We start from the raw sequence: 21542 nt of genomic DNA, 5'->3' as shown, positions 1-21542 counted from the left end.
AAACTGACAACTTTTAAGTATTTTTTATTGTAGACGAAAAAACTCCTATATCATGTAGAGATTCATATTTTTCCAGTTATTAAAGGAAATTCAGATCCTTGAAATGTACATTTCATATCTAATTTCTTTTTTCCAGAAAAAAATCACGTGAATTTGTAAAAATAAGGTAAAATATTTAAGTTAACATCTTAAAAAAGATATTTTTATTCATTAATGTATATATTTTGCCCCGAGTTTACAAAAAAAGATGGGATCAAATGGGTTGTAAAGTGCATGTGTGAATCACTGGTTGTGCTGTAGCGCCCCCAGCGGTCAGCGGTGACGGTGTTTTCACGTAGGGCGTGAATGCGCGGCCCCTCCCCCTCTACAGCCGATCTGGAAAAGAAAAAAAAAACTTTTTTGTACCGAAGGAATCAACAGCCGCCATCTTGTCGTGGCTCGGAATTAGGATTTCGGTCCAACACTGGGTTTTACGTAGAAATCGAGCATCCTTCCCGTGATATGACAGCGGCCTTCTGCCGAAAACGAAATCGTAATATCGCTTCGGAGACATTTTGTGCGAAAAAACGGGAATTGGATTGGTGGTCGTCGGGCAGAAAAGCTCCGTATATCTGATTTCCCCTTCAGAGTGCGGTGATTCAGCCCCTGTCGCCGTTCGGGAGCAGTATTGTTTACCGTGGGCAAGCGGTGAGCAGATCGTGACTTTCGAAGAGATTTGCAAAAATACGGCATTTTTATGCAATTGTGCATTTTTGTGGAGCTTCGCGCGATTTTTGCATGAAGAAATTTGACGTCACGCAAAATGGGTACTTTGAACATCTAGAAATTACGACTTTTCTCCCGGAATGCAGCAATCCACCTGATTTAACTGGATCGTCAGTGTGAGGCTCGATTTTTACATGGGGAATATTTTATTTTGGGGTATTTAACGATAATAATGTGGGTGTTGGGTGTTGGATTATCATGGGGTGAATGGCGGTGGCGAAGCGGGGCGCTATTGCATCTCTTTTAAAAGACACCGACTCTCACGGCGAGGAGTAGCTAAACGCTAACAGTTACTTTAGCTGGTAGCAGGCAATTAGCTAGCTATTAGCCAGTTAGCCAACGTTAGCAGGCTGTCAGCTTGCTAACGTGCTAACCGGGAAGGTTTTTGGTGATTGAACAACTTTCTACTAATAAGCTAATCAGAATCATCAACTTAAGCGACCGGCCAGGCAAGATTTCAACTATGGCTGAAAACCTGCTGGACGCCGGACCTCCACTCTCTAAGCGGCCGAAACTGAATTCACCTGCCCTGTCAACGTCTGATGGACAAGGTAAAGGCCTCGACACTGTCGGCACACACAAACCCAAATGTAAGGAACATTTGCACTGAAACTTCTCTTTTACTACTTGGTATTAAATCAACCGATGCCCGTGTAGCAACGTTACACGTTATCCAGTCGGTTGGGTGTTCTTTCGGTAGCAGTTGATGTGGTTTTACCGCAGTGTTGTGGTTTCATTCTGAGGTGAGCATTTACTGCACCTACCCTTAATACGCTAATGCCAGCCTTTTGGTACACTCGCCTTAACTTATGCAGCAAACCATAACACAATACGATCAGCAGAATAACTAACTTGAGTGTCTAAAATGGTCATGGCTACAACAACTGTAACTTTTGTTATCTTCAGAGGTGTTGCATTAGCTTTGCATTGCTCTACTGTAACGCTTTCGTTAGTAAAGAGAATTTGATGGGTTATAGTTGAAAAATCAAAAGACTAAAATGGTAATTATTTCACGAATCAGGTGCAAAGTGGTGTCTTTTGTGGTAGCCTGATACTGCATTAACAGCAGGTACACATGGCGTGATAAACTCACAGAGGTAACCTAGGCCCTAATTAGCTTAAATAATATTGTCTTCAAAATCCCAAATCACATACGACTTAATGCCAATGTTTGTACACCTTTAAATTCTAAGTCTGATAATATTTGCATCCATTTCCATATATTTCAGGTACGATTTTAGGTGTGTGTAATCACCAGTCAGAGAAAACGGTAAATGTTAACATTTACCGTTTTGGTAGTAGTGCCCACTTGGTTCAGCTTGTGGCTATAAAACGAAGTGTTAATAGGCAAAAAAACCAAACCCAAAAACCTCATCTCAATGGCCACTCCATCTATCCCTGAGCAAGCCTACATAGCCACACTCAGTCTCGATGGTGCTAGCTTCCTTTAACTCATTGAATTCTTGCAGAGAGTGCAGATAGGGTTATAACGTCACACATCTCAGCAGACGTGTGCACTGCTGAAAATAAATGTGTAGAAATGCAAGATAGAAATCTGTATGTGTGCTCTGAGTATTGGAATCTGAGTGATTAGGAAATGTCTGTCATATTTCTTGTAATTGGAAAGCAAAGATTGGGGATGCAAGTTCCCACTTGGCCCTTAAAAAGTTCATTTGTATTATAAAACAAGACTAGTGCTTATTTTAAATCAACTTTTTGACTTGTTCTTCCAAACTTTATAGCTGAAATTATAAAGTCATCTGGAGACTTGAGTAACATGTCTTTTTTCTTTCACCTGGTAGACTGTCCCTGCTTGTTTTTGTTGAGGTGGTTTGTGAGCCCTCAGTGAAAACCCGAGTTATTGCAGCACTCTTAACTCATCTGCTGTACTGTGTGGCAAAAGTGGAGTAGCTGAACTGCATTTCTGCAGCGCTCGCTGTTTCTGTGATGGGAAAATGCTGCTCCTGGTATGAAGATACAAAAATGAGTTGATTTCATATTTTCACCATAATTGGAAAGTAATGTATGCTTTACGTGCAGAAGCATCCCCACTTAGAGTTAAGCTAGGGCTCAGCAATTAACCAAGTAATTCCAGTTTTTGTATTTCAGTGAAAATAAAGTGTTAGGGATAAAACCAATTTTGACTGCAAAGCTCTCTCTCTTATCTTTCTCCCATGTGCTGTACATCAAGCACAGACCTTTCATTTATAGTGCATATTTTTGCTGTTTGGTTCACTTCACGGCATAATGACATTTTAGCTGGAGCCCAGCATTAACCGGATCTCTCTAGAGTTGTTAAAAATCTCATTGTTTCCATTGGTGAACTTGTTGAATGATCATTAGCAGTTTTGTCATTGTATCACTCAAGGTCCTTCACCTGGTCTGTTTTCTGTGCAACAATTGCACTTCCAAACATCCCCTGGGGATTTTCCACAAATTTACAGGCTTTATGGTCAAAAATACCCATTAGTCTGGACCTAAAATGTATTATCAGTGTCCTTCCTGCTCTCTTTACCTGTTGTTTTGATTTTATTTATTTTTTTAATTTTAAACATATGAAAGGCTTCTGTGAAAATACACTGCATCCAAAATCTTTTTGATGTGGGTAGAAACTCTGGCTTACTGTATTAATCAAAGTCATCTTGATTATGATTTTTGCTGTAATCGAGGCACATTAGGTTCCGATGTAAAAAGTCCTATTTGTTTAGCTGGTGTCTTGTATGTTTGCTTTTTAACCAAGAACTGAAACTTTAGAGCCCAGAAAAGAAACATTAAACGAATGCGTTTTTCAACTGTATCGTTTACAGCGTGTGGCACATTAACGTCTTGAAAACAAAAGAAAGCTGTTTTTAGTGTAGATGCTATTAAGGGTAGCTGTTGGCCCTCTGTTAGTGAAGTGCTGCTATCAAGCCTTTAGCGGAGCATTTTTGTTTTGACCACCTTTAGTGTTTTCGAGACCAGACTTGACTTGCAAGGAGCGAGTTTAACTGTCAATCTATGTGATTGATAAGTTGCTAACTAATGGGCATGTCCTGGATAATCCTTCTTTCTGACTCTTAGAGTTACCATAATTTACACATTGAAGTGACTGAGCCCTTAAAATGATCACTAATGTATGTTCACTGGGAATGAAAGCCATGGGATTTTTTTCTTTTCTGCCATATATAAGTGGAAGTCTTTTGCAACTTTGGGGTGTCCCTGCTAACCATTAAAAAGAATCAAGGCAATTTTGTGTTGGCTTTACTCTCACACTTGGTTGCTCTTTTTTCCGGCTGTGGATTAGAGAAACGAGACCTAGGACAGCAATGTTTAAAGTTGGGACATGTGTGACTAGTCAGTTAGATGTTGAAATGTGGTTACTACTGCTAGTTGGCTCCAGAAATATTAGCTGGGTTAAATGGTGTCTAGCCATTGAGTAGTGCTGCACATTTCTGTTGCTAACACAAGTAACAATAATCACAGTAGTTTAGAACCATATACAGTGCAGAATAGGTTCAATATAACGATATATATCGGATGACAATATGAAAACGCCTATCGTTTCATATTACGCTATCGTTTGTTTCGCAAAATAAACTGTTTTCGGCAATATTTTTTTCATCGTTTTGATGGTCACTGTAGAATTAAAGTTCTCTCCTTTTTCTTATATTTAATATAACCACACTATGGACGGACAAGTGACTGTTTTTATGTATTGTCGTTAGCAACAACGACGGTAAAACCATCGCGTGTGTCCACCGTCCGCTTGTTTATTTTCCACATAAACCTTTCACAATAAAGCTCAAGATCCGGTTGAGATTTTTCAAAATAAACGGAATCACGTGAAATAGTATGCAGAGTGTTTACGGACGAGAAGCTAAAAAGAGCCGTCAGGTGCTTAAAAAAATAAACCTTAGAATAGGCTTTTCCCCGCAGCACACCGTGTAATAAATACTCACAAAGAAAATTGCGGCCGGTTCAACTTATGTAACACTCCACTCCAGGTACATGGCACCCAGCTGAAAACACTTCATGCAAGTCGAGTTGCCCGAAATTCACAGAATTTACAGAAAATGTAAAATTTTTGTGATATGTATCGTTGTTGGGACGATAAATGTCTTATATTTATCTTATGAGATTTTGGTCATATCGCACAGCCCTAGTGCAAAAGATATTTTAAATTTCATATGATAGGGATTTGTTCAAAGCGGAAATACTCATTGAGCAACATAAGTATGTTTACTTTTGATTCTACATTTGTTTACACTGTCATTAAAGACATTACATATATAAACGGCCAAAAAAGGTGTATGGCTTACTACATTTGTGGTATTTATTATTTGCTGACTTTAAGCCCAGCCTCACAGTCTGCATGTAGCCAGAAAAAATAGTTTTCCTGTGTCTGTCATTTGCACATGTGCCTCATTGTGTTTGATTTTGTCAAGTCTTCAAGAAAAATGAGCTGGAAGACCTTTCAGGAACAATGGCAGTCACAACATCAGTGATTATAAATTACAAGAGCTATCACACATGACAGAGGCACCACATGTCTGTAATCCATCAATAAACCTGCCACGCCCCCTCTTTATACTTTTTGCCAGTTGCAGTTGGGACTCAATGGACCCCCATGGGACAGCGCAGGGCAGCAGTAACATCAGCTGTAAATTACTGCAGATAAAGAGCTGGCTTTCCCTCTTTTATGACAGTCATGCCTGGAGCTTTATATGCAGCACCCATCTGCCCTAACATTTGGCCTTTCCTCTTTCCCTTTTCCTAACATATAGCCTGGCTTCTTTTATGAGAAAAATAGCCAAATTTTAAAATGAAATGACAGCATTAACATACGCTGTTGTTCTCCTTGTGATGTCTCTATGCGTGAGCAGTCCTATTTAAACCTTTGTAGCAATGGGAATTGAGAACCAGTTCCAGCTGAGATCAGATTCCAAATTGTTCACTTAATTGCAATTATATGACGCCGTGTGTGTGTGTGTGTGTGTGTGTGTGTGTTTAATCACCGCTGGCATGTTTTCTGTCTGTCATACAGTGTAAAATTGTAATGTCAAAGTTATGGCGATGAGGCTTTTCCACACCTAAGATGAATGGAAGTAGTCTTTTTTTTCTCTCTCATGCAGAAAACTGGCTAAGATGAAAAGTCCAGCCTATAAGCAGAATTAGTAATGGTATTTGTATTAGCATTATCCACACCCTCAATAACGGCAGCTGGTAAGGAAACAAGACCAGAGTATCGCATGGTACAATTTAGTTTTGTTTCACAGCAGATAACAGGTCAGAAAGACAAATGAGTTAAAAATGGTTTTAATAAAGAAAAACATTTTTGCAGTTCAGTGAGAGGTAGAATATTACGAGTAGTCAAGTTTTTTGTGCACTTGGGGAGTTTTTTAATTATTACTTTTTTAAAATTGGTGGGGCAGAACAAACACGAGCCCCTGTCTTTCTATTAAGGCCATCTGTTATCCTCCTCTTCTACCCCTTTTATCCACAAAAAAATGTGCTTTTGCATGCACTTTATGTGATCTAACCTTTTGACTATTTTTAATGAAAGAGCAGGGTTTTTTTTTTTTTAAAATTTCATTGTTTAAGATTCATAGTCACCCTGTTTTAATTTTATAACTGTGCCCTGTGGATTCTCTCACATTCTCTCTGTAAATATGTAGGTAGGTTGGGCCTCAGGATATCTGTGTCTGTCTTAGGTTAGAAAAGCTGAAATTTGCGCTGAAACCTAAGAAAAATTTGTATTTGCTACTCGTTTGCGTCTTAGTTCTGTTTCAGTTGTCAGTCAAAGATTTGTCAGGGACCTCCCAACCCCCAGACGTCCAGTTTCTTGCTCACTCCGGCACAAATGGCACTTCTAATATCTAAAAGGACAGGCAGTAAGCTTGCAGTGCAGCCACTGATTGAGGCATTTATGCCTGTGCCTTGGGGCAACCAGAGAAATCATGAGAGAAAGATGGCGAGGATCAGCAAAATGGATAAAGGCAGATGAAGGGAGTTATTACCACCAACCTACTGCTTTTAGCTGACTTAATAGGCATCAAAAAAATGGGCGACATGGTATTTTAAATGCCACTCATTTCTCATGTCTGTGCTTGTATTTAAGCTTAAACAGACCATTTGACTGTTCTATTTTTGCTCATTATACTTGGAACAACTTTAGCTTCATGAAGTAGAGAAGATTTAGACAGAAGCTCAGTATGTGTTTTGTGTTTGCAGAAAACCTAGAAAACTAAACTAAATCCCCAAGAGGAAGTAGGAGTACTTGAGGAGCTCCACATGACTATAATTTTACCAATGGATGATGTTTCTGGTTGTATTTTCTTAAGAAAAACAAAATCCACGAAGTTTAAAGGTGAACAATACCATCTCTTCCTGCTGATTCAAGCAAGCCAAACTAAAGCATGTAGCTGTGTTAATGCGATGAGGAACACAAACAGTACAGATCACTGGATCATGTTGCAACCACAAACAAAATAATGAGAATGCATTTCTAAACTGGGTGCAGACTTCAAAAACTTGGTTTCCCCTGTTGTCATCAAATCTCCCCCAAAGCAACCCGCCAAGAGGAAACAAACCTGTGGGTTAGATGTCATGTATCCAGTTGCAGATTCCATGCAGGTGTAAATGGATCTTAACTGCTGTTGCTAAATTAGTCTGTTTAAAAAAAACAAGGGTCGGTTCACCATAGATGAGATGATGATATTTGTTAAAAATGGGGAGGGAAGAGAAGTCTTCCTGTTACAGATCCACATTCACTCCCTACCAGAGACAAAGCTGAGTGTGCTTTAGATAGAAGTTCAGCATTGACCAATCATCACCTGCTGCTCTATATTGAAAAGCCAAAAAATAAAATAATATATTTCAGAGTTTTTCTGGCACCATTTGGCAAGGGAAGCAACATTAAAAGTCTGGTTGACTAGTTGCATGCACTCTTATTGCCACTGCCTCTTGGGATAACTTGCTATCTAGTTAATGCATTTGATTTAATAAAATGAAGTGTCATTATTACTCTGTTCTTAAAATCGTCTTGGCTGTACTGTTTTTTTTAATTTTTCTCAGTATGTTTCTGCTTGCCTTCAATGTAGAACTGGTGATTTCAGCTACCAGCACATTTTCATACAAAGGAGGAAAGACACTTCAGATTTTGCTTTAAATGACAATTCTGATATGGCTGAGTACTAGTGGTGCAATGGATCAAAAATCTCACGGTTCGGATCGGATCACGGTTTTAATTCACCTATCGGACCAATTTTCGGATCAGTAAAAAAGACAAAATTTTAACATTTACTTATTAACTTTTTAAGTATTTTTTTGCCTATTAAAAACATTCAACTCAAGACTCATTCCACGCAATTATATAAAAACAAATTAAGGTGCAATATAGGGCAGTACAGGGCTTTATATCTACCACTCCGCTGTGATATAATGAGCGGTCACGTAGCTTTCCGTTGACCTGGAGGTCCACCCGTTTGTAGTTGAGCAACAAAAGATGCGTGGGACAGTTCAGCCATAACTTTAAAGTTTTCCTGCTCATGCATGCCTGGGTACGATCTTGTCACTGAAGTGGACGCGCAACAGGATATCATAGCGTGGCTCAAGCACGTTCATCATAGTTTAAACCCCTTGTTTTGCACAAGGGAATACGGCCTCCCGTCTGCAGCTAAACACCCCAGTAGCTTTTGTAATAGCTTTAGCCCAGTCGGATTGGGGAACAAAGGGCTGCTTAAATGCCGCAAACTCCTCTGCTCCTCCACTTGGACCGCTAGCCATAACTATCGCTTGACAGACTCACCACGCACACCATACATATACTTTTTTTTCCTTCTTTTTCGAATCTTTGGATCACGTGCGTGCCGAACCGTGGAGTGGGATCGATTCAGATTACGGATCAACCGTGATCTGTTGCACCACTACTGAGTACTAAATTCAGCAAACAGTTATTTTCATATTTTCTGTTTTTGATTTGGCGCAGGCTCGCTAAGTGGACTGTAAACAAAGCTATTGCAGTTTGACTATTGTCTGTAATAGAAGTAGTCTTGTTGGATTTAAAAATGTTTTAAACTGAAGGTCTGTAACTTGACATATTTTTTCAGTGTCTTTGGGTACAGTTTGTATTTATTTACTCAGTGAAGTAATTTTCCTCTGCTGTTCTTTCCAACTGTTGCAATGGCATACTTTCTTGGAGGATTTATTACTGCAGAAAGGAAACCTAAAATAAGATAAAATAAGAGTCCCTTTCCACTATTAAGTGGATTTGTTTTGCTATCCACCAATTTATATTGAGCAACAATTAAAAGAATGCCAGTAGCAATGTTGCACCTGTCCCTCTGAGAGCAGACGCACATGGCTTTAGGGCAAGATGACAGAAATCTCCAGGCGGGACCACTGCTGGGGCTGCTTTTGTAGATATTTATAGCCATCACCTCAAGACAGTGGCCAAAGGGGGGCAGGGGAGGGAGTGATAAAGTCAGCTATGGGAGGGTATAAAGGAGCTTTATGAACGACTGTGTGAAAAGTTGACACACTGATTTGTGTGTATCCACTTTTGACAAATCACACATTGTTTCCCGAGTTAAGTGTTTTTGTTGTCGTATTTGCACTCATGTAAGTGACCCTTCTTTACCTGTGGATGTTTTTCTTCTGCCTTTGAGACAGTGAAATGATATGGAAAGTGAAATGTAATCGACGTTCCCATGTGAATTGGTTTATCACATCAATTCGCACACTGGTTCAACTTTATGCAGACTCTGTCCAAGGGAGCTTTTATTGTAAGGTCCGAATTAAACTTTCGCATTCCTACATACAGCTCCATGGTTTATGTCTGAAGAAAACTTCAGGACTGCAGTGCATATGTTAAAACGGTTAATGCCCACCTTCCCCCTCCTTACGGTTGGGGTTCCCCAGACTGCATGTGGCCATACCCAACCAAAACATTGCTTTGCATTTTTGGTATCCAGCCAACAAGCTTAAGGGCAAGGTTGGGGTGTGTTTGTGTTTAGATTTCCATTTTGAAATGAAAAATGCAATGCCAGGCCTTAGCGTATGTAGTTGAAGTGAATACAGCTGCTTGGAGAGCATCCATGTGCCTGCCTGATAGACGGCATGGGCTGAGAGGAGAGAGAGAGGAAAAGATGGATTGTCCCTTCAGCCTCAAACAAGCTTCCTCCACATGGAGCACCTGCGTGCCTGATGCTGGGGACAGACAGCGAGCTAGCAAGGCAGATCTGCAAGCCTGTGTTTACTCAGGGAAGTGTGTAGGCCAAGTGCCCTCATTAAAGCCGGGATCCTGACTGAATCTCAATGAAGACATCCAGCAGCAGTGCTCAGTCCTGTAGCATTAAGGTCTTGTTCATCATATACTGAAAAGTAATTTGCTTAACAGCGCCTTTCATACAGTGACATTTCTTGGCTTCATTACTTTCAGTCGCACAAATTCAGTAAATTTGCGCGTTTGTGGAAGAAATTGTCAGTTGCATACAATCCAGTTATGTCCTCCACTCTTTACACAAGACCAACAAACCGCTCCACAACATGCTTTTGAAGAAACAAGTTAGCCAAATAAGATTTCAGGTAATATTTCTACTCTCGTCAGGCACGTTATACTGAATAGGCAAGTTAATGTCACTTATAGAGGAAAATGAAAACGGAGAGCTGCAGGGTTCGAAGCATGTTTCTTTGGTGATTTTGTGCCGTTAGGTGAACTCGTGATCAAGGCTGTGGAAAGTGATCTTGTTTCACAGTTTGTCCAGAGAGTTGATTCTTCTTGGTGATTCAAAGCTGTAAAGCATGCACAGCTCCTGTGCTTTTGTCACCATCTTAATCAGTAATTCTCAAACAAATCGTGGCTCCCTAGGCTCTCACCATTATGCTCACACCTCTGGATGGTGTGACACAAATATTCCTACGCCACCCAGCAGGAACCCCGAGTGCTGCTGGATTCTCTTGTCACACTGTGTTTGTCAGCCAGTAGCGATGCTTTATCACGCTTTATGCTTATTTTGTCTTGCACTGCAAGGGACAAGGCCACAGTGCAGCAGCAGTTAGCATGTTGGCTCATTAATATTTCATAATTAGAATGTTTGTGAACACTTGGACTGAGACCAAGGGTCAACTGAGGAGTAAGAGCCCTTTTTTCTTTTTTCAAACACAGCAGGATTTTTCATGGCTCAGCATTTGGGTGGGGACTACAGTCCATTAACTAAATGTATTGAATCTTTTATTTGATAAAAATTACGTTTTTCACCTTTTCTGATCATTTGATAAGCAAATGCCTCTAATTCTAATAAACCATAACTGGCAAAAATGGTTACAAAGTTTTATTACCATGCTGGCTATTTTTCTGCTGTGGTTGGAATGTTTATGGTGGGGACTCAAAACTGTTAAAAAGTAGAAAAAAATCTTCCCAGTGTCATGTGTTGCATTGTAGAATAAGTTGCTAGCAGTAGATAAGAAGATCTAGATGCTCTGGTACTCAGTGATTTGAGTACAGGCTTATTTGAAGCAGAGGAGAATGAATGTTTGGCACTGATTCAGATGGTTGTATAAAACATTTTGTGACATTTTGCTTCTCTATCCCTTCTCATAGATCTTGGGTCACTCTCCTGGGACGATTTGGAGAATGACCTTCCAGATGAGTTGATCCCCAATGGAGGTGATATTAGCCTGATGGGCGGGATGCCTTCAAATGGAGGAGCAGCACCTGGAGCTGGCGGACCAGGAGGCACTCAGTCAGGACATGGCGGTGGCAGTGCCTCTGCCGTTCCAGATGCAGCGGCCAAGCACAAGCAGCTCTCAGAGCTGCTTCGGGCTGGTACTACTTCTAATATAGGCACAGCTAGCTCTCAGCCAGGCAGCATGGGGCCACAGTTAGGAGCACCACTGGGTAAGAGCCCTCTTGGCCAGGGCTCCCCCAACAACCACCCGTCCCCTCAGGCCCAAAAAGCAGGAACCCCAACTGGAGTAGCAGGACAGAACAACAACAACAATACTGCAACTATGGGCTTAAACACAACTGGGTTCAGTCAGGCCATGATTAACAACAACCAGGGCCATACTGGACTCCTGAACCAGGGAGGGCAGCCGCAGCCTGGGCAAGTGATGAATGGTGGCCTCGTACCTGGAGCTGGGAGAGGACGTGGGGCAGGGGTAACAGGCATGCAGTACCAGGGACAGACAATGCAGGGAACTGCAACAGGACAAGGAGGATCAGGTAGTGCATTGGCAGAGACGCTCACACAGGGAGGGCAACAGATGGGAACTCACACTACCCTCAGTACTGCTCAGCAAGCAGGCAACATGAACAAGGTGAGTGACACTTATTTTATTATTTTTGTTTGTTTTATATCAAGTGTTGGCACACGCAAATTGTGAGTATTTTTTGGCACACATGGGATATTTCTCTGGCACTGATTTTTTGTTTTGTTTTGTTTTAAATTGCATTGAAGTATTGATTTTTGATTAAAGAAAAGGTGTGTTGGAACAACTTTAACACCGGACACAAATTAGGTGGTCACTCATTGTATAGGTGAAGTCGAAAAGCTTGTTAATGTGGCATTTTTGCATCTTGTCATTCTGGGCCCAGTTTATGCTGTGATTCTCTATTGATTGACGCTAACATTTAAGCCAGTAAAATTATTTTGTAAAAATTTTAACCTATGCGGAGGCCGGATTTGTTGAGCCTTGTTACTATGCACAAATGTTTGCACTTATTTGGGAGTGAAAGCAACATTATTTGAAAGCAATGTCCTTTTATGTGATCACCTGGCACAGCTTTAAAACTGTACTCATGTATTATTTCTTATTACATGAGTACATGAGTACAGTCTTATTTTTTTTAGTACCACAGTGACACAGCAGAAATTAAAACTGCTGTTTGAAGTTTATATTGTAAACAAACAAAGGTTTTGTTTCTCCCTAAATATATGACATGTGAAGATCCACCACAAAACTATGTTAAATGTTCTGCTACCCCAGAAAACATCTGTTTTAAAGCATTTTACATGTTTCTCTTCTTCAATTCTTTTGGCACATACTTAAGATCTATACTGTTAATTTTCATTAATAACCTTTTGGATAGAAATCACATTTAAAAACTCCTGAAACACCTTTAATTAAATTGAATTGAATTGAATTTTTTTTTTTCCTTTAATTCCTTTTTTTTTATGTTTTTGCTAGTTATCCGTTTGACCTGTCAGTGCTAATTAGGGTGATTTTTATTTTTAGAATCTCATTCACAATTTATCTTGTGAAATATGGAGAATTGTTCAACTTTCCTAAAATTTGAGGCAGATCCTAACTGAAAAGGAACTAGCATTAAACGAGGTCTATGGAATTATGTTTTTATTGCATTATATTTCAGTTCATTTTTAATATAAGATATCTTACATTTTCCTTAATGCCCAATCCCTTTATAAATGTTGTTTTACTTTGCTTTGTGTAGCAACCTTTCATAAATGGCAAAGTTACAAATCTAGACTCGTGGAATTAACAGCTCGCAGTAGGACAGGGCAATATGGCCAAAAATATTCATAACGATATATATTTGAAGATTTGCGATAACGATATAACTGACGATATAATTGACTCGAGACAAAATACTTAACAACTCCACAACTTTATTAGTGCAACACCCCCCCCCCCCCCCAATCAATGTATTTTCACTTAAACAAGCAGCTGTTTTTTATGTGCATTAAAGTTATATAAAAATTTAACAGTGCAAACGCAAATTCCTTGCTGACAGTTTAACCAAAAGGCATTTCCAGTGGAAATTGGCCGACATATCCTCAGCATAACCGTGTATAATATCCACAAAACTTAAAGAGCTTATAAACACACACAATACGGTAATATTATGTTGAAGCACAGTACGTATCACTCCGCGAGGCTCCTGACTACGGTAGCCGTAATGCCCCGGCAATCTGAAGCGGTGCGGCTTCGTAGCTTACCAAAGTCGTACTAAAACTTTTTTTTTTGAAAGATTTTTGAGCGCCGCGTACCACATAAAATCGGTTCGGTAATAACGACGGCCCGCTTGCATGCTCTACCAAAAAAAGTGCTTTGGTGTGTATCTGCCAGACGAAAGCCAAACCAGTTCCACACCACTGAAGTTACATCATGTTTACAAACCAATTCTGGTTCATCTGTTTAATTCAATGATCTGCTTTCGCCCTTCTTATTCTCCGTCGCCGCCATGCTTTTTCCACCATGTGCGTATGAAAACAAAGGCACTGCGCATGCGCGTTTTACCCATATTCTATCGCGATATTTCATTTTCTTATCATTGCCTAACATTATACCGGTATTACCGTGAACAGGATGATATGGCCCAGCCCTAGCTTGCAGTTATTCTCAAATTATATAGGGCACAGTTTGGTTTGCATAGACAGTTATTTTGAAATGCTTTTTGTACATCTGAAAAAATTACTAGAGCTTAGCTTTATATATAGCTTTTAATTGGCTGTGTAATGAGATGGAGATTCATCTCAAATGACTTTTTACATTCACTATAGCAACACACAAAAGCTTTTGTTATCATTGATTAGGAGCTTAATTGAAGCCCCTCCTCAACACACACACTGTGTGATGAAGGTAGGCACGAGTGCATCTGTATCTATACACTTCGCTAGTCACGTTTATGGTTCATCTAAACAGTTCTTTTTTCCAGTCCACTTGTTTGTAGCACTCAAAAAATGCATACTCCACTGTTGGCAGGGAACTGGTACACTGCTGTCAACTGTTCAGTTGTTGTTAAGATTAGTCTAGGGATGCATAATTATGTGTGTGTCTATGCGAGAGTTTATAGTGTCATTTGCGGCTTACACGTACACTTGTCACCAATGTGGTTTTGCAGGGAAATCACTAGGAAGCCATCTATTTAACTGGCTGTGTCAAAGCCAAGTCACCAAATTTGTTCTTAACCACAACACACATACACAGAAGCTCCAGTCTTTTGAGAAGAGACTTACTGAGATAGTGAATGTCTGTCGAGTCATTCCCAGCGTCTGTAGACACGATTTAACCACAGAAACAATTAAAAGCTGACGTCGAAGTAACAGCGACGGGGCTGTTTTTTGTGTGTGTGCCTCTGTCAGGGATTTTTCCTGCACAGATTTTGGTGCCTCCCACAGCCAGTTAATGCCAAGAAAAACCAAAAGCGCCTAAATGATAGCAATTGAGACTAATGTAAGCCGGGCGTTGCTTCCAAGCTGTTTTCGAAACTGTTTAGCGTATCCCAGTTTTATAACTAAAGTCATCTGACAGAGTCACTATTCACATGTTAAAAAAAGCCTAGAATGATCTTTGATTTCATAATTTTGTTCTGAATCATTATTTTGCATGAGAATACAGATAAAGCTACATGTTGCTGAAGCTTCCCGTTAGCAGCTACACTGACAGTTTGTAGCCCTCAGGTCAAGAGCTGAGGTTACACAGTTAACGGCTTCATTTGTCAAATGCCAACTTTCTGGAAGGGGAAAACAGGAGCTAAAGGGGAGTGGTGTACACGGAGAGTCCATGGATTTTCTGCAGGTTTAAATATAACCCAAAAAGGTGTAGTTGTTTTGTTTTTTTTTGTTTGTTTTTTGTTTTTTTTTTCTAGCTGCCCATCATAATTAAATTATGGGCCAATTCACTTTAAGTCAAACTACAAACCCCTACTTGATAAAAATTTAAAAATTGAAAGTTTTAGTTGAAAATAAAGAGTGTTAGGTCTAAATTTTAATTTAAAAAAAAGAGAGAAAGAAGGAAAACCTTATTTTTACCCCATGACTTATGGGCACATATGAATCATAGCTCAGCGTGTCTAATCATATAGGGTTTGTGTTTAACCCTTTAAAACCGGTCGGAGTGGGCACACTCCGTTTTGCATAACTATTTTTAAATCTCTGTAGAACTGGAACCATGTAAGCTAGCGCAATAATTTTTTTTTGCATATGAAACCGGAGGAGTTATACTTACAACTTGTGCCATTAGCTTGTCCTAGATCACAGTTTCCTTCCACATATAGCTTCCCAAAAATTGCATAAAAAGCACTTGCAGGAACAAAAATATAATATTCCAGAAACATGCTTTGCTGATCCGATCAGCTGTTCGTAACACTTTCTACGTTGGAATAGATGTCAGCGCGAACTATCGCGTGTCCGCCATTACCTGCCCGAAACCGGAAGTGACGTCATTTTCGCGGAACATGTAGGGGTTTTTTTTGCCTTCAGGGCCTTATAAGCCTGTACTGGTGTTTTTAAAAGTTATATTTGACTTTTATGCTTTTCTGTATTGTTTCTGGGATGGTTAGAACTCAAATTGCACTGCTGGAAATAGTTTATTTTGATGCACATGCTTTTTTTTTTTTTTTTTTTTTTTTTTGCAAATTTACATTATAATATTTATTTTTGTTTTTCCTGCAGTATATAAAAATTGGCGTATCTCAAAAATAAAACTAGGAAGGCACTCAAAATAAATTCCCCATGGTTGGAAACTATTTTGTGCAACTTTTTTGTATTTACAGTTTTGAGGGATAAGCCTCTTACATTACTCTAACTAGAAATATATGTTAAAAAAAAACCCAAACGATTTTCAATTTGTTTTTTGTAGTTTATTGCAATTTATGTAGCTACTATGGACTTCATGCATACATATTATTAAAATTTGGGATATACCTGTTGTATTGATGTATAGCAACTTGAAATGCTCCCACAAATGGCACTACAGCATGTAAAAATATAAAGATAATCTCTGGCGGACTTGGTTCTATGGTAGGTCTTAAAGGGTTAATCTATTTACTTATAGTATTTGCTTATTAACAACTAAATGTATAGTTTTCATTCAAATAACACAACACAGACTCATGGTGGGCTGATTGTATTTATACCCATGCGTAGTCACCCACTCAAGGCCCGTTCTGAGCCAGGAGAAACCTTGTCCGTGTGCATGTTTTAGACTCAGCTGGTCCTCTGTGATTATCATGTCACCAACTGCTCTGAAGGAGAAAACCACCAGACCCATTCTTTGTATGTGGCTTCCTCTATTGTCCTTTAATCGCAGGTTGTAAATCTCTTTCTGGGCATTTGTGTTGGTGAGAAGCTCCTTACCGCCACATGCTCCTTTTGTTACTGTATACGCATGAGCACTCGCCCAGCCTTCTCCAGCTTATTGGGTGGCTGCTTACCATTTCAGTGATGCAGAGAAAGACAGGTATTGTAAACCACTTAATAAGTTGAAATGACAGAGGCGGAGTACACTTGGGATGAAGGAGGGAGGCTAGCTCAGCTGAACAGTCTCGCCTGGCAGCAACGTGGTGAGATGATAGTTGGCAACTGTCCTGCCTGTCGATGTGTGGAGTGTGTCAGAGAGCGGGGGACTGAATGGAGAGAGTGAAACGAAGGGGGTGGGTGTGGGTGTGTGTCCGTCTGCTCAGCTGTGTTGAAAGCCTGCCAGTGTCTGGTCGTCTCAGCTGGGTCTTTTTTATCTGGTCTATTGGAGCGGTGTCAACAGCCTGAGGGGGATACAGCCTGGCCTGGCGTGGCAGAGTCTGGTCTGGTCTCCCAGCAGCTCTCTGGATGAGAGAGCAGCAGCAAGTTAATCAGTGTATAATGCAAGGCACTAACAAGGATTTTATTCCCTCCAGCGGCACACATCTTAATGTATGCACTCAGACTTCTTGAGCGTGAGCGCTATTTTGGCTTGGATGTAGTTGGATTTTTATAAACCCTTCAGCCAAACTTTGAAACTTATGACAGTCATGGCTGCTGTATTGCAGTGCTGATTTGGTTTGTTGTGCTCTCTGTTTTAGGCTCTGCTGACAGCTGTTTGGTTTATCTAGCCCATAGGTGTCAAACTCTGGCCCGCGGGCCGAATTTGGCCCGCAGCCTAATTACATTTGGCCCGCAAAGCCATACCAAATTATTATTAGAGCTGGCCTACTGGTATTATACAGTTAATATATATATTGTTTAGTATTAAGCTTTGCTCGTTCCATATTCAGTTTTTCAGCAAAACTTAAGAAGAGATTCATTCTTAAATCTGGAGGAAGATTTTTTTTTTCAATAAATATTAATGTTAGCCCGCGACTTTGTTCCAGTTTTGAATTTTGGCCCACTGTGTATTTGAGTTTGACACCCCTGATCTAGCCCATTCAAGTAGATTAAGTTGTGAATGCACTAGAGCTCCAACGATTCGAGTAATCCAAAAATAAAAAATTCTCGACAACCATTCTTTGCTTCGATGCTTCGTTTAACACGTGGCTCTGTGTTATTTCGCACACATTTGCGACGGAAAACAGACCTGCAATAGAAATGTATTTATGACAACATTAAGCCCACGCAGCCCCCAATTTTAAACAAGAACCAATAACACAACAGCAACAGTGATGATGACACTGGCACAGTTTAATGTGGAACTGGAGTCTTTTTACACACCGCGAAGATGTACTCACCATTAAAACATTTAAGGGGGGGGGGCATGTGGTATACATTCTCCTTTAAAGTCTTACAGATGCAAACTCACTTTTTGCTTGACTTCTTCACACTTAGACTCACATGCACAAAAACCCATAAACATGGACACACAACAAATCTGCCTCATCCAGGAGATAAAACTCTGCCAGAGAGAACTTTCTGTTTATATATTTTTGCATTCAAGACAAGGTTTTCTTTAAAAAATAAAATTTAATATGGCATGTGAATACAATCAAAGGTTTTTTTTTTCTGACAGATGTTATATGCAGTTAAACTTACAACATTGCAATTTCTAAAATGGAAACCACTTTATCTCTTATCCAATTACTCGATTAATCGGAGGACTAATCAATAGATTATTCGATTACTAAAATAATTGATAGCTGCAATTAGACCAGTAGTTGTTTGAACTTTGCTGTCGTTCTTCAGGTGCACAACGAAGCAATGTTTATTAAATCCCTTATTTGTATTTTATAACTATACAATGATGGTTGCAGTTGATTTGATTCAAAATTTTTGGTGCCCATTGAAGTTGCTTAACCCTTTAAGACCTACCATAGAACCAAGTCCGCCAGAGCTTACAGTGGGGCAAAAAAGTATTTAGTCAGCCACCGATTTTGCAAGTTCCCCCACTTAAAATGATGACAGAGGTCAGTAATTTGCACCAGAGGTACACTTCAACTGTGAGAGACAGAATGTGAAAAAAAAATCCATGAATTCACATGGTAGGATTTTTAAAGAATTTATTCGTAAATCAGGGTGGAAAATAAGTATTTGGTCAATAACAAAAATACAACTCAATACTTTGTAACATAACCTTTGTTGGCAATAACAGAGGTCAAACGTTTACTATAGGTCTTTACCAGGTTTGCACACACAGTAGCTGGTATTTTGGCCCATTCCTCCATGCAGATCTTCTCAAGAGCAGTGATGTTTTGGGGCTGTCGCCGAGCAACACGGACTTTCAACTCCCGCCACAGATTTTCTATGGGGTTGAGGTCTGGAGACTGGCTAGGCCACTCCAGGACTTTCAAATGCTTCTTACGGAGCCACTCCTTTGTTGCCCGGGCGGTGTGTTTTGGATCATTGTCATGTTGGAAGACCCAGCCTCGTTTCATCTTCAAAGTTCTCACTGATGGAAGGAGGTTTTGGCTCAAAATCTCACGATACTTGGCCCCATTCATTCTGTCCTTAACACGGATCAGTCGTCCTGTCCCCTTGGAAGAAAAACAGCCCCATAGCATGATGTTTCCACCCCCATGCTTCACAGTAGGTATGGTGTTCTTGGGATGCAACTCAGTATTCTTCTTCCTCCAAACACGCCGAGTTGAGTTTATACCAAAAAGTTCTACTTTGGTTTCATCTGACCACATGACATTCTCCCAATCCTCTGCTGTATCATCCATGTGCTCTCTGGCAAACTTCAGACGGGCCTGGACATGCACTGGCTTCAGCAGCGGAACACGTCTGGCACTGCGGGATTTGATTCCCTGCCGTTGTAGTGTGTTACTGATGGTGACCTTTGTTACTTTGGTCCCAGCTCTCTGCAGGTCATTCACCAGGTCCCCCCGTGTGGTTCTGGGATCTTTGCTCACCGTTCTCATGATCATTTTGACCCCACGGGATGAGATCTTGCGTGGAGCCCCAGATCGAGGGAGATTATCAGTGGTCTTGTATGTCTTCCATTTTCTGATGATTGCTCCCACAGTTGATTTTTTCGCACCAAGCTGCTTGCCTACTGTAGATTCACTCTTCCCAGTCTGGTGCAGGTCTACAATTCTTTTCCTGGTGTCCTTCGAAAGCTCTTTGGTCTTGGCCATGGCGGAGTTTGGAGTCTGACTGGTTGAGGCTGTGGACAGGTGTCTTTTATACAGATGATGAGGTCAAACAGGTGCCATTCATACAGGTAACGAGTGGGGGACAGAAAAGCTTCTTACAGAAGACGTTACAGGTCTGTGAGAGCCAGGGATTTTCCTTGTTTGAGGTGACCAAATACTTATTTTCCACCCTGATTTACGAATAAATTCTTTAAAAATCCTACCATGTGAATTCATGGATTTTTTTTTCACATTCTGTCTCTCACAGTTGAAGTGTACCTCTGGTGCAAATTACTGACCTCTGTCATCATTTTACGTGGGGGAACTTGCACAATCGGTGGCTGACTAAATACTTTTTTGCCCCACTGTATATTATATTTTTACATGCTGTAGTGCCATTTTTGGGAGCATTTCAAGTTGCTATACATCAATACAACCATTACAGCCTAGATTTTAATAATATGTAGGAATTAAGTGCATAGTGATTACATAAATTGCAAAAAAGTGCAATAAACTACAAAAAAATTTAAAATCGTTTTTGTTTTTTTAACATATATTTCTAGTTAGAGAAATTTAAGAGGCTTATCCCTCAAAACTGTAAATACAAAAAAGTTGAACAAAATAGTTTCCCACCACAGGAAATTTATTTTGAGTGCCTTCATAGTTTTATTTTTGAAATACACCAATTTTTATACACTGCAGGAAAAACGAAAATAAATATTATAGTGCAAATTTGCAAAAAAGCAGCATATGCATCAAAATAAACTATTTCCAGCAGTGCAATATGAGTCCTAAGCATCCCAGAAACGATACAGAAAGTCATAAAGTCAAATATAACTTTTAAAAACACCAGTATAGGCTCATTGAAGCCCGGACCGTAAAAAACTACATTTCCGCGAAAATGACGTCACTTCCGGTTTCGGGCAGGTCATGGCGGACATGCGATAGTTCGCGCTGCCGTCTAATCCAATGTAGGAAGTGTTACAAACAGCTGATCGGATCGGCAAAGCGTGTTTCTGGAATATTATGTTTTTGTTGCTGCAAGCGCTTTTTATGCAGTTTTTGCAAAGCTATATGTGGAAGGAAACTGTGACTTAGGACAAGCTGATGGCATAAGATGTAAGTACAACTCCTCCGGTTTCATATGCAAAAAAAATTATTGCGCTAGCTCACGTGGTTGCAGAGCTACCGGGATTTAAAAATAGTTACGCAAAACAGAGCGTGCCCGCTCCTACCGGTTTTAAAGGGTTAATGTCATTAACATTTCAGTTGCTGTAACCAGAATGTTTTCCTGTTTGGATGCCTTTTAAGATGTTACACAGACAGTAAATGGCAGCAACTCTGTCTCTGTGATGGGAAGTTGTAAACAAGGAATGTGAGACAATCCGAAAAACCACAGAGCAATCTCTGGAGTGTAAAATAATGGCAGTATGGAAGTGTCAAAAACTGCAGTTTCTCTTGTAACCATTTGAGACTGGCTCCAAAAGCAAGATAACCCCCTTAGACTCCTATGTTA

General features: G+C 40.1%; 1 protein-coding gene across 5 annotated transcripts in view; it reads left to right on the top strand.

Moving 5' to 3' along the window:
- Positions 1 to 412: 412 nt before the first annotated feature.
- The window catches only part of crebbpa (CREB binding lysine acetyltransferase a), a 44796-nt gene continuing 23666 nt past the window's right edge, over positions 413 to 21542 (top strand). For 4 of the 5 annotated variants that reach the window (XM_087841920.1, XM_087841922.1, XM_087841919.1 and 1 more), the window contains exons 1-2: positions 413 to 1316; positions 11345 to 12063. In XM_087841920.1, coding sequence (XP_087698046.1) covers positions 1229 to 1316; positions 11345 to 12063 — 807 coding nt within the window. In that variant the 5' untranslated portion in view covers positions 413 to 1228. Of the gene's footprint in view, positions 1317 to 1433; positions 1509 to 11344; positions 12064 to 21542 lie in introns of those variants that run through there. The other variant, XM_087841921.1, reaches the window with a different exon arrangement.

This window comes from Neolamprologus brichardi, chromosome 6 (assembly GCF_056152115.1).
Source record: "Neolamprologus brichardi isolate AB-2024 chromosome 6, ASM5615211v1, whole genome shotgun sequence".
NCBI lineage: Eukaryota > Metazoa > Chordata > Actinopteri > Cichliformes > Cichlidae > Neolamprologus > Neolamprologus brichardi.
The sequence above is the reverse complement of the archived record's forward strand: the minus strand, read 5'-3'. Positions and strand labels throughout refer to the sequence as shown.